Below are 16,124 nucleotides of genomic sequence, written 5' to 3'. Positions count from 1 at the left end.
GAACAACAAAGAGGAAATAAATCTTGCTAAACGTGTAATTTAGGATTTAGCCTGACTCGTTCCAAAATTAAAGATATTGTGCAAGTATTCATTATTCTACTCGAAAAGAGGGTTAGGAAATAAATGGACACTTTTGAAGTTCTTGGCTTTGCTGTGTTGACAAACTTTTGGAAAAACTTTTGTTTTTTTCTTGGCATGTAATGTAGTTGTATCGTAATTTTGGGTATTGTTATTCAATGGTCCCTACCATTAAATATTCTTGATGTTTGGACTTAAAAGCACCATCATAGTAGCTTTGGTCAGATAGTTTTGGTCAAGTAGCTTTGGTCGAGTAGCTTTGATTAAGTAGCTTTGGTCGAGTAGCTTTGGTCGAGTAGCTTTGATCAAGTAGCTTTGATTAAGTAGCTTTGATTAAGTAGCTTTGGTGGAGTAGCTTTGGACGAGTAGCTTTGGTCAAGTGGATTCAGGTAGTGTGCTATAGTACTGGTATGCAGTATGTCGCATGTTAAATAACTATCCTGCAAATTTTGCTGAATAATAAAATAAAAATACAGGAAGATAGCCTGCTGTTGCCCTATCCTGCTAAAACAATAACTCAGCAATTTTATTTGTAGAATAAGTTTTCATGGCAGTAGTAACAGGATTTAGCATAGAAATTATTAACTAAGTACTTTGGTGTAGCTAAACTGCATTTGACAACATGTAGTTCGAAGCCAGATATAAATAAACAGCTAGCTGGATAAGCCCAAGCATAAAAAAAAAAATTTTTGTCAGGATAAGAGCTCTTATACCTAAATATATGAAAACTTTCAAAAGATAATTAGGCTAGCTAGCTAGTTTGGCAGAGCTGGACTTCGTCATGCTCCCTCAAAATCCCATTTTGCATCATATATGAAATAAATCAATTAATTAGCCAGCTCGCATAGAAGCTAGGACTTGAACGCTCTCAAATAATTTGGCAAAAATATACTTTTTAATGAAATTGGTCCCATTATAAAAAACCCATCCTCGTCCCCAAGGTTTGTAGGCTAACTTGGCGGCTGAACAATTAAACGGTTAATTTCGCCGCCTGCTTTCGATGTGAAAAACCCTGGGGACGGGGTTGATCAAAATACAATTTGTAGGAACAATGGCGTCAGTAATTTTCATAATTAATATAATTACTATTGAAAGATGCGGAATAAGTAAGAATAACCTTGTGTGGCAGTCCATCATTTCATGATACTGTGAAAAGTCTATTAAGTCACTCCAAATTTTTCTTTACTTGGACTGCCGGTAAGATTTATTAGCTTCTTTATATTTTGTCTGTTTGCCTTTCTGTCAGGGAACCACGAAGTTAAATATATAAAGGACGGGCGACCCCGTATATTTTGCACGTTTAGTTTATCTTATATATTAATTCCCTTGCGTGAGTGAAATTGTGAGTCCACAACACACAAATCACGGGTCACTTATTTACTAAAAAAATAAGTAAGCCGCCAAATAAGAAAACAGGGGTCCATTTTTCTTTTATGCTACAGCGCCGTTCTCGGTTGTTACAGTTGAAATAATTTTATTATAAACCCGTAAGCAAAAACAGCCATTGAATAAATAATCGTATTCCACCCGTATTATTCAATGCTTGTGACGTAACAATAGTTTTGACAAAACATTCGTAAACGCATGTTTTGATTTTATCCTTTCCGCCTCATTAATTTTTATCGTAATTAACTGTGATTGGTTGTTTCTTAGTGGTCCGTTTTCTGATTGGTCGATTTCCAAACACGTGAAATGGCGGGAACGTTTTTGTCGAGAAAATTCTTTTTACAAAAACATCAAAACAAAGAAATCGAAACAAAAATGAATCGCTTCGGGGACATAACGAAAACAAAACAAACACAAAACAAAATAAGTAATATTAATTATAACAATCTCTTTTGGGTATATAATAAAACATATATACAATAGGTAAACATAGGTTATTGGATTTATTAACCCTCGGTGATATTATATTCAACTCCGCCGCGCGTCGTTGAATATAAATCACCTCGGGTTAATAAATCTCAATAACCTATGTTTACCTATTGTATATCTACTTATAATTTTACCCCTGGTTTACCATGTGCGCGCCGTATCTCATGGAAACAAGTTGTTTATCAACTGAAAAAAGAAAACCGAAGCGAAGAAGGTTGTCTGCTTTTTAAGTTAATCCTGAAAAAAGTTACTTCAAACAAAGCATGCCAATGTTTACTCATCATGAGGTTAGCTTATATGTTTTTCTATATTTTACATTTTTGTGTTGTGGTGGGACCGAGGTTGTATCGCATGCAAGTATGGCTGTAATTCGAATTTAAAATGTAAAAAACAAACTGTTGTTGTCGAACGAAGTTAATAATGTTGTTGTCATAAATATTTTTTAAAACGAAGAAAAACGTACGATGATAACACATTACAAAAAGAATTGATTGGAAATGCATCAGACAATTGTAGCTATACATTTTCAATTCGTTCTCTTTGGGATGAAGCGAAATTTAGTAATCGAAATGAATTTGGGTGTATAACGATTTTTTAGCCGTTTCTTTTGGAGCTAAAATTTCCTTAAATATTAAGTTTGTTGTTGTGTCTTGAGCCGGAAATATTTTCTTTAATCACTAATTTTGTAAGAATAAATTCTGAAAAATGGGTCAGAAGTTTAGAATATCCTAAGAATACGTCCAAGCTTAATAGTTTGTTTTAAATATGAACATTTGTATGACGCACAAAATTTATTAGAAGTTTACTTTTTTTATTGTATATCAAACGAACTAAACATTTTTGTGTCCAAGCAATGGGTCGTTACATGTAGTAGAATTGCCATTAGCTAGCTATAGTAACTTATAGCATGCTTTATTTTATTAAGGCATTGTATGTTTTCAGGCCATAATAACATATTAAGAATAATGAGGATAGTATTTGTTAAAATAGCTCAGAACATCGAATTTCGAAGCCGAAACTAAAACACAATAGTCTATAAAAACTATTCTTATAATTTACATTAACCGTAAAAAGTAATTTTTCCGTTGTTGCTGTTTCTAACACTACAGGTTGTGAAATTCAGTGTTGATGTCGTTATAAAAAATCTAAACCTAAAACCTAAAGTTAAATCAATGTTTACATCTGTTACGTTACGATAGTTTGAAATTTATTAGTTTTAAAAAAATAATTGAACTGAAAAACCGACTGTAGTTTAAAGGTGAAGTCACGAAAACGATTGTTAGATTTCTGATTCGAGGGAAAGGAGATTTTAACCTTGAAATTAAAGGAGCCAAATGAAGAATTTAATTGGCAGATCCAGATGACACATCGTAGAGATTATTCAATGATCTCTACGATGAAGAACAAGTGTAATTTTTGTGTAGTTTGATGCTGTATGTAGTTTGATGCATTCTGTTCTTAAAGGACCGGATACACTTGTATAACATCACTGAAGTATACCTTATATTATCAATATAATTTCTTAAAATATGTTTAAAATTTGGTTGTTCCGGTATCGAATGCCTTTTGTTTGTGTGACAATAGATCTATTATCTGCTAGAGTTGTTGTGGCAACGATGTTATGAAATTAAATGAAAAGCCCTTGCAGGCTAAAAGATTTCAGATTCTTGTTCGTCGTGTATAATTTTGTTCCCTATACCTTTAAAGGTCGCCAGTAACCTGTTTTGTACAGAACTTCTACAGTTGAGCGTCCATGATTAGATATATATAGGCGTTTAAGGATCCTGCGGTTTCTGCTGTCTTTTCAGATACTTCTCCTACACACGAAGATGAGAAGATCGCTCTTGTGATTGCTATGACAACAGGTTATTTCATATGGTATTTGTTTAGATAAAGAATGACGTCAATTAAATGTCAATCAAACCAGAATAACAATAGAGAACAATGCATTCCTTACATACCAAATATCCTTAGCAACGGCTACTTTCGTTTTGACTTTTTCTTATGTAAACAACTTTCTGGTATGTAAAATCCTATTGTTATAAGCGTTTGATTGACAGATGGTTTTACAAGAGTCTTGTAACAAAAACTGCTTGCGTGTTGTTATTTATGTTTTATTATCATTGATGGTATTACCACGTACGCTAGAGGTCATTATAGACAGGGTTGAATCCTATCACTGTAATGGGGGGAGTTTGGGGGTGGGGGGCCCAGGGGGACACGGCGGGGATTGGTGGATTGGGGACAGAAACTCTTCTATCGTTGATTTACCGGGCATGATCTATGATTTGACGTAAAATGGTAAAGTGCTAAGGGATTTTATGGACTCTTCTATCGTTGATTTAACGGATATGATCTATGATTTGACGTAAAATGGTAAAGTGCTAAGGGATTTTGTCCTAACATCCGCATTTTCCTATCTCTACACCTTCGTGCCTAGTGCTATTTACAAATTTGCGTTGAAAAATAATAAATACTCAACTGCATAACCTGGACTGTAATAAATCTAACTGACTTACATTTTTGCTTTATGCTTTGAGAATAAAAGCCACTAAATCACCTGGCATTGTAGGGAAAACAAAAAGACCGTTTGTCAGTGGTAGAAAACAACAGAGTAAAAACACACCAAAATCCCTCGATGCAATAATGGACTTCGAATTGGAGGATATGAATATAACGGACTTCCCGTTTCAAAATGAAGTACTATAGATGCCTCCTCTAAACACACCATCTACATCATCTAAAACAACAACCTCAACAACAATGGCAACCAAAAAATAGAACCTGTTAACCCGCCATTGATAAATAATATTGGACCTGGCAACAACCTTGGCAATTCGACAACAAAACCTAAAGGTGGAAATGAGATTGAACGTTCCATTTCAATGTCGATTTCAAAGGTTTCATCAACAACCAACCTTAAAGCACAAAAAAAGTACAATAAATCCACAAACAAATACCATCATTGACATAAACTGTTTTTTTATAAGCGTAACTTTCTTTATATAAGAGCAACTTTCTTCCCCCATTACCAACTCTATTATAACAGGAAAACTTGATATACACCGTTATAAAACACAACATCACAATACATTTAATGCAAAGATACTGGGAACTAACTTGTTCCGTCATTTTAAGAGGAAGTGTAACGAACAAAGGTACCGTTAATTCTGAAACACAAAATAAAACAACGTCGTGACATGAGCTACAATATACCAACTCTCTCAAAAAGAAGAGAAATCCATATCACCATAGCAACTCATTGTACTCATGATATGAAAAAAATATTTACAATTGGTCGAATCGAACGACATTTAATAACGTTCTGTTACCACAGCCATCCAACAACATAGAGAGATAGAGCCCAAATCAACTTCTAAACGACACTTGACACCTAAACTGTTTTTCAAACCAACTAAAACTCATATTACCATAGCAACATTATGCACCACCATTGTGCCTTAAAATATCAAACAAAAAATATACTGTAGAACGGCCTGTTGACACAAATTTTCAACAAAACGTAACGCATGGACACCTTTAGCCGTGCCAACCCTGAAATTAGCCGTACTAAAATCCTAAATTGTGTTTTACTTATAAAAGAGACCTGAGTACAAAGTTGCAACCGGTCTCTTAAATTAATCATAACCCATATCGCTATGGCAACAACTAATACTCACATTGCGCTTTTTTGAAAAAGACGAACAACAGTCGACAACGACCCGTTTAAACGGCCCTTCAACTATATATGGCTGCACATGTCTTAAAATCGACCTCTTTTCACTCGAGTAGCTGTCGTAGCAAGACATACATACGCAAGATATACATACGCATCATGAATCAAAGCGATCCTTTGAATTTGTTTCAGTTGCACGACAATGAGAACGGTAAGTTAAAAAAAGAAAATTGTTCTTACTAACTGATGAGAATACTAAACAAAGGTATGGCCCACTATCACGAGGAGTTATTGATTAGTCCGTGCTAGGACGGGGCCGAAAACTCCAATGACGGTAGAAATCAACTGATGATCTCATTATTCAGTTAGTTTTATAAAAAGAACGAAACACAAATTGCCAATATCAACACTTATATATTGGTAGATAACCAGAGCAAACTACAACAACATGTTCGCTCAAACAAACTTAAACTAAACCAATTTGATTGTTCAATGTACGATGGGGAAAGCAAGAGGGAATAACACACTGATTTTCACACATAACACACTGATTTTCACACACACAACAAAACTGATTATCCCTTTTTTTTTAAAAAGAACGAAACACAAATTGCCAATATCAACACTTATATATTGGTAGATAACCAGAGCAAACTACAACAACGTGTTCGCTCGAACAAACTGAAACTAAACCAATTTGATCGTTCAATGTACGATGGGGAAAGCGAGAGGGAATAACACACTGATTTTCACACAAAGGGAAAACACGAGGCCAAAATTTCACGCAGATACAATTTACTATATACAGGTTAGAGCAGGATCGTATCATAATCGTCTATTGCGATGAATGAACATAAACAACACTGTAAACAACATAACGAGTTATCATAATGGCAACCTGCCTACAAGGCTGGCGTTACTGATATAAAAGTCATAATGGCTCTAGGGTGGTTAAAAAGTGACAGTTTCTGGGCTCCTAACATGATATAATATATAAAATGAAACAAACCGACCTGGCTACATGCAATATCTGTCCTGAAGAAATATCCGAAGGTTTCTCCTGATACCAAAGGTACATGATCCAAAATTTGCTAGAGTCATTGGATGCGCTGCCATTATAGTAATTGAAGCCAAAAGTTGGAGCTGATGATATTAGTAGGTTGCAGTGATAGATGCTATTAGCAAAATATGATGATGCCAAACCAAACTATTAGCAAAATGTGATGATGGAAACTAGTTGACTTTAGCTGCTCCCATTTTATTCTTCGCTCCGGATTATCACGTGACATGCGTAAAAACATTACGTAATTTTTGCTACCATTTTGAATTAGGGGAAAACATTCTGACTTGCACGCCAGCGAAAGGGGAGATGCCTAAGAGTTGCTGTGTTGTTTCTTGTACCAATAATGTCAACAGTCGTCCTGACTTGCAATTTTACATTCTTCCAGCTAAAAAGGCACAGAGGAAGTTGTGGCTGACAGCAATAAATCGTGTTCGAACTGATGAGCTGGGAAATCCAATCAAAGGAACTTTATGGTCACCAAAATCAAAACACCACTATGTATGCTCTGAACATTTCATTTCGGGTAAGTATAACATGTTTATACAGTACATACACAAATGTAAATGTATATAAATGAATTAAGTGTTGTTACTCTTCCTCTTTTTAGGAAAGAGAGAGTTAGCTTCAAGCCATCCTGACTATGTACCATCTGTTTTCAAAGTTTTGAGTTGTGGAAAAAAAGTTGCATCACCACATCGATCAATGAGCAGATTTAATAGAAGACTTAAAAGACTACATAAGCGTCCAGGTAGGATTCACTTGACACTTCGAATGTCTTTTCAATGTTGACAAAAGTATAAGAAACCTATTATGTTTTTTTCATAGTCATTCGAAAAAAGCTAGTCACAGACCTTGAAACAGAAAAAGCCAAGACAGAAAATATATCAACAACAAATGAAAATATTGAAAATCTTGATGATATTGAAGATCTTAATTCACCTTTGGAACTGGAAAATATGCAATCACCAGAAAGTGAGAGTACTATTTCGCTGGCCTCCCCAATTTCTGTGTCAGAGAGGGAGGAATTATATAGAGAAATGGATAATCTTCGCGCTGAGAATAGAAAACTGATAGCAAATCTTCCCGTTGATTTGAGTGTTGCTTCAATTCGAAGAAACCCGGGCAAGTGTTTGATGTTAACCGGGTTGCGTTTCGAAGTATTTGAAACATTACTCACATATTTAAGTACCGAAAGTGAAAGAAAACCCACAAGATTGAAAGCTGAAGACCAGATCCTATTAACAATTATCAAATTGAAACACAATATGAGTTTTGATATGCTATGCTACATTGTTAATATTAGTCATTCCACCGCTGTTGAATATTTTTGAACATGGGTAGATGTTATGTACAAGAAGCTCAGAGGAATGATAAGAATGTCAGACAGAGATAATATATTCAAAACAATCCCCAGTGTTTTCAAAGTAAAATTTCCAAGATTGACCTCTATAATTGATTGTTTCGAAATATTCGTCGAATCTCCAGCATCACTGTTAGCAAGAGCTCAACTGTACAGTCAGTACAAAAAACATTGTACTATCAAGGTGCTCATATCATGTACACCACTTGGTGCAATTAATTTTATTTCAAAATGTTATGGTGGGCGTGCATCAGACGTTCAAATCACACGAGAATCCGGCTTCCACTTGAGTAAATACCATATGCCTTCAGATCAGATCCTTGCAGACAGAGGTTTTACCTTGAGAGATGAATTTGCTGCCGGCAGTTCTTCTGAACTTATTGTACCATCTTCACAAAGGGAAAAAAGCAATTGGCAGCTAAGCTCGAGAAAAATAGCTTCAGTAAGAATACATATTGAACGTGTTATCGGTTTGATGCGAAATCGTTACCTTATTTTGAAAGGGACATTACCACTGAGAATTATAAAAAATATAAAGGATGAGGCGCATTCATCAACACTGGCTAATTGTGATAAAATTGTGACAGTTTGTGCTGCACTCACTAACTTGGGTGAAAGTATAGTATATAAATAAGATCGAGATTGTATATATCTATATTGCTGAAATACTTTTTGTATATCACATACATACATCATAAATCTTCATCATATTTGCATTATGTCTTTTTTTCTCTTTTTCAATTTTCTACAGTCTATACAATACCATATTTTCCGAGTAGGCAATTTTTTCAATTTTAAACATGTGGGATGGAACCATTCATCACAGCTTGGGTGCAACTTGTTTTACGGAATTCAAGAATTCACACAAGCCAACATGTGTACTTGTAGTATCAACTTCTTTTTTTGGCTTAGTAAGTTTCGCCTTGGCATCATCACTATACAAATTTATCTCAGCAACTGGAGAACCAACAATATTTCGTGTAAACACCTGGTTCCATTGACAAGGTACCTCAGTTGGAGTACTAGACGTCAATCCAATTCGAACTGCAGCCTCTAGTTGATATAGCATGGCAGCAACGTGTGAACAAGTTTCACCAAGTCTATAAATAAATTATAATTTATGATATTTAGATGCTCTCAAAAGGTCATGAAACAACCATCTTTTAAATTCAAACTTACCCTGCCATGCAGTCACAATGACCAGCCAAAACATTTCCACGAGGGGCAACAGCAATCCATGGTTTATGAGGAACTTCGGTGGTCCTATATGATGGTCTGACATCACACTTCATAATGACTGCTCCAGTAGCTTTCACATGTTTGATTGTTTGAACCCAGCCATCATGGAAAAATTTGTAAGCCTCTAAAGCTTTGTAGTTTTCCATTGCTTCGGGTGTGAAAATTCCTACAAATGGAAAGTTTCTTGTTTATAGAGTAGATAAAACTTCAAAAAGAAAAGAAATGTCATATGATTACAGTGATTCAAGATGAGTTAAATAATCTAGAACAATATGGACGTCGGAACATGGTGGATATAAGGGGCATCCCAAGATCAATATCAGAGAACACCGACAAAATTGTTCTCAACGTAGCTAACTTAATGCAAGCTAACATCAGCACCAATGATATAGAAGTCTCGCACCGTACTTCAACATCTAACGATGCAGCCATTATTGTGAAGTTTTTCGCACGAAAAAAAGAGAGGAATTTATATCGAAACGAAAAACACTTATTGACAAAACGACACGAGATATTGGATATATCGACGAAAAAAAGATTTATATAAACGAAAGCCTCACTCAGCCTAATGCAATGTTACTCAAGGACGCACGTGATAACCTGATGCCAAAAGACAACAAGTTAGTAAGCTATATATGGACTAAAAATGGGAAAATATTTGTAAGAAAGGACAATGACTCCAACACCGTGCAGATAAAGAATAAAGATACCATTTTAAAACTAAAACAGCAATATGGAAATGGACAATAACAGGTATATAATATATGTAACCATTTACAGTACAATCCCTACTGCTCTCTCTTGGACTTTCTTTTTGTTTAACTTTATTGTTGATGTAGTTCTTTTCACAACCAAACTATGATGTCAGCAAAAATTGAAAATCTTGTTTGTCATGTCTGTGATCAGCTAGTTCTGTCTGACTCTATTTTTTGTGATAGTTGTAAAACCTGGCTTCATATAAACTGTCTGAAACTCTCTAAGTTAGCATTTAAAAAATTATCTAAAAGTAACGATCCTTGGTTCTGTGAAATCTGTGTGACTAACACCCTTCCTTTTATAAAGTTAACCACAGCATCTATTAAATCCATGACATTCAACTCATGTCTAAAACTTCCATCAATGTTACCAGATGTTAACTGTAATCAATGTAATAAGATAATAAAATTTATTGAAAATAATAGTATCTACTGTAGAGCAGGTAAACATCATCTTCATTTGCAATGTGCGTTTTTGAATAAAAATAAAATTAAGCAATTAAATCTAAGTTTATGGAATTGCATGTAATGTAACCCATTTCCATATCATACACTTGATAATGAAGACTTTAACTTACAAAGCAGGTTTAACTCTACCGTAGATGATATAAACATCAATAAATATATAATTAAAATTAATAATGATTCCTTTCAATTTCTTAAAGAACTGCCTAAGCTAGATTTTCCTGTAGAAGATTACTCACATGATAAACAAACTAATGGTTCTATTGACAATTCCTGTATTATTGACTTTGGATACTACAACCTACATATATACTTGTGGCCAATCTCAAAATTCAGGTTGTGGTATGTATGTTAAAAAAGATATTAACTACATTAAAAGAGAGGATCTTTCCATCAATTGTAATGAAAATGGCTGTGAATTTGAAACACTTTTTATTGAAATTTATAACAAAAATTTTAAAAATATGATAATAGGTGTTGTTTATAGACATCCAAAAAGCAATCTTGCACTGTTTTTGGAGAAGATGGAATCCATACTGGCTATATACATGTGATAAAGAAAAAAAGGAGTTTGTAATTATGGGGGATTTTAATATCAATTTTTTGTCAGCCAAAAATGATACATTTCTCAATATTCTTTTAACTCGGTTTTATCAACCGCACATTATACAACCTACTAAATTTTCTGAGAATGATGGTCACTCACTAATAGATATTATTTTTTTCAATAGGCTCGAATATGTTTGCACAAGTGGTAACTTGCTTTCTCACATTTCTGATCATTTACCTAATTTTTTAATAATCTGCAAAAAACAGGACAGGAAAAGCAAAAATAAGGTTTACAAAAGAGACTACAAAAATTTTGATCAGAAAGCTTTTCTGGCAGATCTTACAAATTGTAATATGGTTGACTCCCTAGAAGGTACCACAGACATAAATTCTATGTATGATTTTTTTCATGACAAAATAGGTCTTCTTATCGATAAACATGCTCCATTGAAATCAATCTCTAACAAAAAAATGAAGCAAAGAAGAAAGCCATAGATTAATGATTTTATTCTAAAACTTATTGGGAAAAAACACACCCTATATAGCCATTTTATCCAAACCGGTGACAGGGAAATTCTTAAGCAATTCAGGTCCATTAGAAATGACATTAACCACAAAATACGAAAAGCAAAATACCAATACTACAAAGATTATTTTACTTCATGTAAGAATAACATAAGAAAGTTCTGGAAGGGAGTCAACCAAATTATTAATTGCAAACAGGTAAAAGATGAATCACCAAATCTTATCATCTCCAATGGGAAAACATATAATAATCCAACCGATATCGCAGAACAGCTAAATTCATACTTTGTAAATGTTGCTCCATCTCTCATTAAAAAACTTCCAAAACAAACTACAAAGAGAGATTTTACTTCTTACCTTGAAAATCAAATTGGCACAAGCTTCTATATAGCACCAGTTACCAAATGTGAAGTGGAGGATCTACTAGGGTCATTTAATGGGAAAAAAGCATCTGACATTTACAACTTTCCTATCAATGTCATTAAAGACATTAAAACTATCATTAGTGAACCACTAAGTATAATAATTAATAAGTCCTTTTCAACAGGAATCTTTCCAGATAAACTAAAACTTGCAAAAATAACACCCTTGTATAAAGGTAACTCACGCTTTGAAGCAAGAAATTATAGACCCATTTCTGTTCTACCAATTTTTGATAAATTAATTAAAAAGCTAATGTGCAAATGTCTTTTAAACTTCCTTAACATGAATAAAGTGCTCACATCTAGCCAGTATGGATTCAGAGAAAATAGTTCTACTAGTTTTGCTGTGCATGACTTATTATCAAAAGTTACCGAAGCAATGGAAAGTAAAGAATTGTCTTGTGCAATTTTTCTAGACTTTGCAAAAGCATTTGATACTGTTGATCATCAAATACTACTACAAAAACTAAAACATTATGGGATAAGAGGACCACTGAACTGGTTTTCTTCCTATTTATTTAACAGAAAACAATGTGTTTCTGTTGCAGGAGCACTATCTAACCCCAAGTTAATTAAATGTGGTGTACCTCAGGGTTCTGTCTTGGGACCATTACTTTTCTTAATATATATTGATGATATAACTAATTCATCAAAAACACTTCATTATACACTGTTTGCTGACGACAATAGCCTTTTATAAGTCAAACTGTCTATATTTTTGTGGTAGACTGGAATATGATAAAACTATAAAAATCTCTATATCTGGAGAATCTATACAACAAAAACCATTTGTAAGTTATCTTGGTCTGAGGATAGATGATAGCCTAAAATGGACCCATCAATTATCTTATGTTAACTCTAAAATCAGACAAGGCATTGGTATAAATTGTAAATTAAGATTTGTACTCCCTTTAAGGTCAATTCGTCAAATATATTTCAGTTTTATCCAATCTCATATTACTTATGGCATCACACTCTGGGCTTTAGGTAGATCATCAGTTAAAACTCAAGTTTTAAATGGAGTAAAGAAATGTATTAAATTGATGACATACAATACAAACAAAAATATTAATAACATTCTATTTGAAACTAAAATCCTCAACTTTGATGGTCTCCTGATCATGGAAACCTGCAAGATTGCATATGCTTTTTATAACAATACGTTACCTAACAACCTAAAAAAATTATTTTGTCTTAAAAACCATTATCACATTACTCGTCGTGCACATAATTTCCACATTCCACATCAAACTAAATATAAAAAAGTTTCATATTTATGCTCTTTAAATTGGAACACATATTGCACAGATCTATTAAATATAAATAATAAAAGTCTGTTTTTCAAGAAATTGAAAGACAAACTGATCAACAAATTATGGAATGCATAACCTATTTTGCAACTATCACAACAACTCTTGAGTTTAACATTGCTTGTTTTGTTCTTGTTTTTTTTGTTTGTTTGTTTTGTTTTTTGGTTTTTGCTAATTTTAATCAATCAGCTCTTTCCATTATTATAATATTTTTATTTAAAAGTAGCCCTGCGTTTGCGTCTAGTCAATTCTGAACATATTTCAGAAAAAACATCTTGTTCTTATAAGTAAGTTAATATTATATTTATATATTTTAAGCATATTAAATAATTAGTTTTGTAACTATATTTATGTGCACAACCAGAAAGCCATACATAATGGTGGTTTTTGTGTATACATTTTTTACGCCACTGTACATTATAAAAGAGAAATAACCCTCAACTTTTTTAATGTTTTGAGAATATGGTTTCACTCGCCCAAACAAATATTTTATTCTTAAGTTATTTAAAAAAGTAATGTATGTGACCACGTTGGCCTTGTGCTTACTGGTTAATATAAATTGCGAAAATCTTCAAGCCATCAAGCTTTTTGTTAATTTTTTATCAGCATGACTTTAAATTGTTGTTTGGCAGACATATTTCGTAGTTTGTTCAGCTGTCAAACATTTTAGACTTGCAATGCAAATACCTCGACAAGATTATTGCAATAAAAACTTAATTATTTTCATTGAAACGAGATAATTTTGTTTTACTTTAGATATGGTCACATTTAGTGAAACGGAACTACAACAGTGGAAAAGAAAGAGACATTGGATGACCATCATTTTTTCATTACAGTGTTTCTGTATCGGCATCGACTATAGCTCATCATTCATATCCGTCTGGCCATACCTTAAAAGCATGATCAAACCTAAAAATCCAAAATATTTTTATTTAGCCATATGTTCTTCGTACCACATTTCCGCGATAGTCATGTCTATCATTCTTGGAAAATACATCGACCAAAGAGGAAGTGTGCGCAAAACATTTATTTGCGTGAATATGTTAATGGTTATTGGAAGTATTGTTTATGTAATGCCTTTCTCCCCTTGGTTGCCAGTTTTAGGGCGGTTTATTGCCGGTGTAGGTGGTGCACTAATACCCATCACATCAGCAGAAACAGCCAAGTGTTATCCAAGTTCTGTCATAAAAAAAAAGTTTTCTTTGTTCTACAGTCTTTATAATGCTGGATTTATTATTGGTCCTGGTGTCATGTTGACATTTGAGTCCGTGAATATTTGGCTTAGTGCTTTAAATATTCGCTACGAGAATTTCTGCGGATTGTTGACAGTTGTCTTGATGAGTAGCCTCGCCGTTTTATCTTACATAGCATTATATGACGTTTCGAACATATACCGTATCAACAAGACAAGGGCTGACCAAGAAACAAAAAGAGACGTATCTTGGTGTGGTTTATGCTCTCATGTAGATGTTGGCTTTATACTGATCTTATCCTTTTTCGGGAAATACTTCTATGGCGCAGTTGAGATGTGGTTACCGTTATTGATAATAGAAGTGCGTCGTGAATCAGTAACAGAAATGAACATGATGATGATGACGTCAGGATTAATCAGCGTAATTGTGTTGATCATTTTTTCGATAATTAGAACTTCGAATTCTCAAATCTTTTATATTTCAGTGCTGGGGAATTTATCGTTTTGTGGAGTTTTGGGTGTATACCTGCTATATTACTTCTTACCGCTAAATGCATACGTAAAAATGACGGGCACGATTATTTATGGTGTAAGTTTAGCAGGGTTAGGCGTTTGTGATGGCATATTTGTTATTAATACATTAGCACTCATGTCGCCACCTAGTAAACAAGCACTTGCAGAAAGCACTCGCGTGTCATTTGGGAGAGCAGGCTTCCTATGTGCACTAATGTTATCACCGTGGCTTTTCGACTGGATGCCGTTTGTGACTTTAGTGTATATATGTATTGTTTTATGTCAAGCCATTTTTATGCTGGTGCGAATGAAAACTTTAATTTGCCCGAAACAATTAACCCATAATAGTTTGGTGTAGAGAATAAAAAAGTTAACCCTAATTATTCACATAGAGCACGTTTCAACCGCTAAAGATAATCACTCTCAGAGTTCTTGAAAAATTGTTACTTGCGAGAATAGGTGGGGGAAAAATTCTCGAAAGAATAATGTTTTGTATCCAGTGAACTTAAAGTGAGAGAATGTAAAATGGTAGAACGGGGAAACGTGTTGTTATTATTATTTTCTTCTACATTAGTTAATAAATAAATGTTTTAACTTTTAGTTTTACCATGATGATAAAAGTAGGTATTTCGATCACTTTCGTGCATTTATATTTTACTTAGGAATATTTTGATTTACATATAATACTTAATTTCCAATAAAAACTTCTGTCTATTTATATTATTTCACATGTTTATAATATTTATAAAACACGATTATTTTATGTGTATCTATAATGTTAAAAAAATTTTAAACAAGATTTTATTTACTAGCATCCTAGAAAATGAATTGTTTTGTTTTACGTCTTACTTGATCTAATGACATTGAGCTGTATCCTTGGCCTACAACATCGAAGAATACGACGAATTGTCCTTCTTGTGATAACTCTTAGGTCTAACAGTAGGAGAATATCTCGTTCAATGTGTTATGTTCGGTACAATTAAGCTGTTTTAACATTGGTTAATTACCTTAATTTAACGATTTTTCCGGAATACAAAATATAAATTAGTTTCCTTAGCTATTCTTTTCTCTTTACAAGAATGAGTTACAAGAAGTACAGCTA

At 33.6% G+C, this 16,124-nt stretch overlaps 3 protein-coding genes across 5 annotated transcripts; all 3 read left to right on the top strand.

The window, feature by feature from the left end:
- The first annotated feature begins 1,194 nt into the window (after positions 1-1,194).
- LOC130649893 (uncharacterized) lies at positions 1,195-15,821 on the top strand. Of its 3 annotated transcripts, none has more exons than XM_057456019.1 (2): positions 1,195-1,275; positions 14,074-15,821. In XM_057456019.1, exon 2 carries the CDS (start codon positions 14,076-14,078, stop codon positions 15,378-15,380), a length of 1,305 nt encoding a protein of 434 aa, XP_057312002.1. In that variant the 5' UTR covers positions 1,195-1,275; positions 14,074-14,075; the 3' UTR covers positions 15,381-15,821. The 3 variants fall into 3 exon arrangements, with proteins under 3 accessions (XP_057312002.1, XP_057312000.1, XP_057312001.1); XM_057456017.1 differs by lacking the exon at positions 1,195-1,275 and adding an exon at positions 1,568-2,240; XM_057456018.1 differs by lacking the exon at positions 1,195-1,275 and adding an exon at positions 8,914-10,044.
- On the top strand, positions 6,943-8,768 carry LOC130649945 (uncharacterized). The gene is made up of 3 exons (XM_057456022.1): positions 6,943-7,215; positions 7,300-7,440; positions 7,518-8,768. The coding sequence occupies exons 1-3, from the start codon at positions 6,999-7,001 to the stop codon at positions 8,021-8,023; spliced, it is 864 nt and encodes a 287-aa protein (XP_057312005.1). The 5' UTR covers positions 6,943-6,998; the 3' UTR covers positions 8,024-8,768.
- Positions 8,069-8,686, top strand: LOC130630355 (uncharacterized). The gene has a single exon (XM_057443832.1). The coding sequence runs from the start codon at positions 8,069-8,071 to the stop codon at positions 8,684-8,686; it is 618 nt and encodes a 205-aa protein (XP_057299815.1).
- Positions 15,822-16,124: the final 303 nt, after the last annotated feature.

This window comes from Hydractinia symbiolongicarpus, chromosome 1, assembly GCF_029227915.1.
Source record: "Hydractinia symbiolongicarpus strain clone_291-10 chromosome 1, HSymV2.1, whole genome shotgun sequence".
Lineage (NCBI taxonomy): Eukaryota > Metazoa > Cnidaria > Hydrozoa > Anthoathecata > Hydractiniidae > Hydractinia > Hydractinia symbiolongicarpus.
The sequence above is the reverse complement of the archived record's forward strand: the minus strand, read 5'-3'. Positions and strand labels throughout refer to the sequence as shown.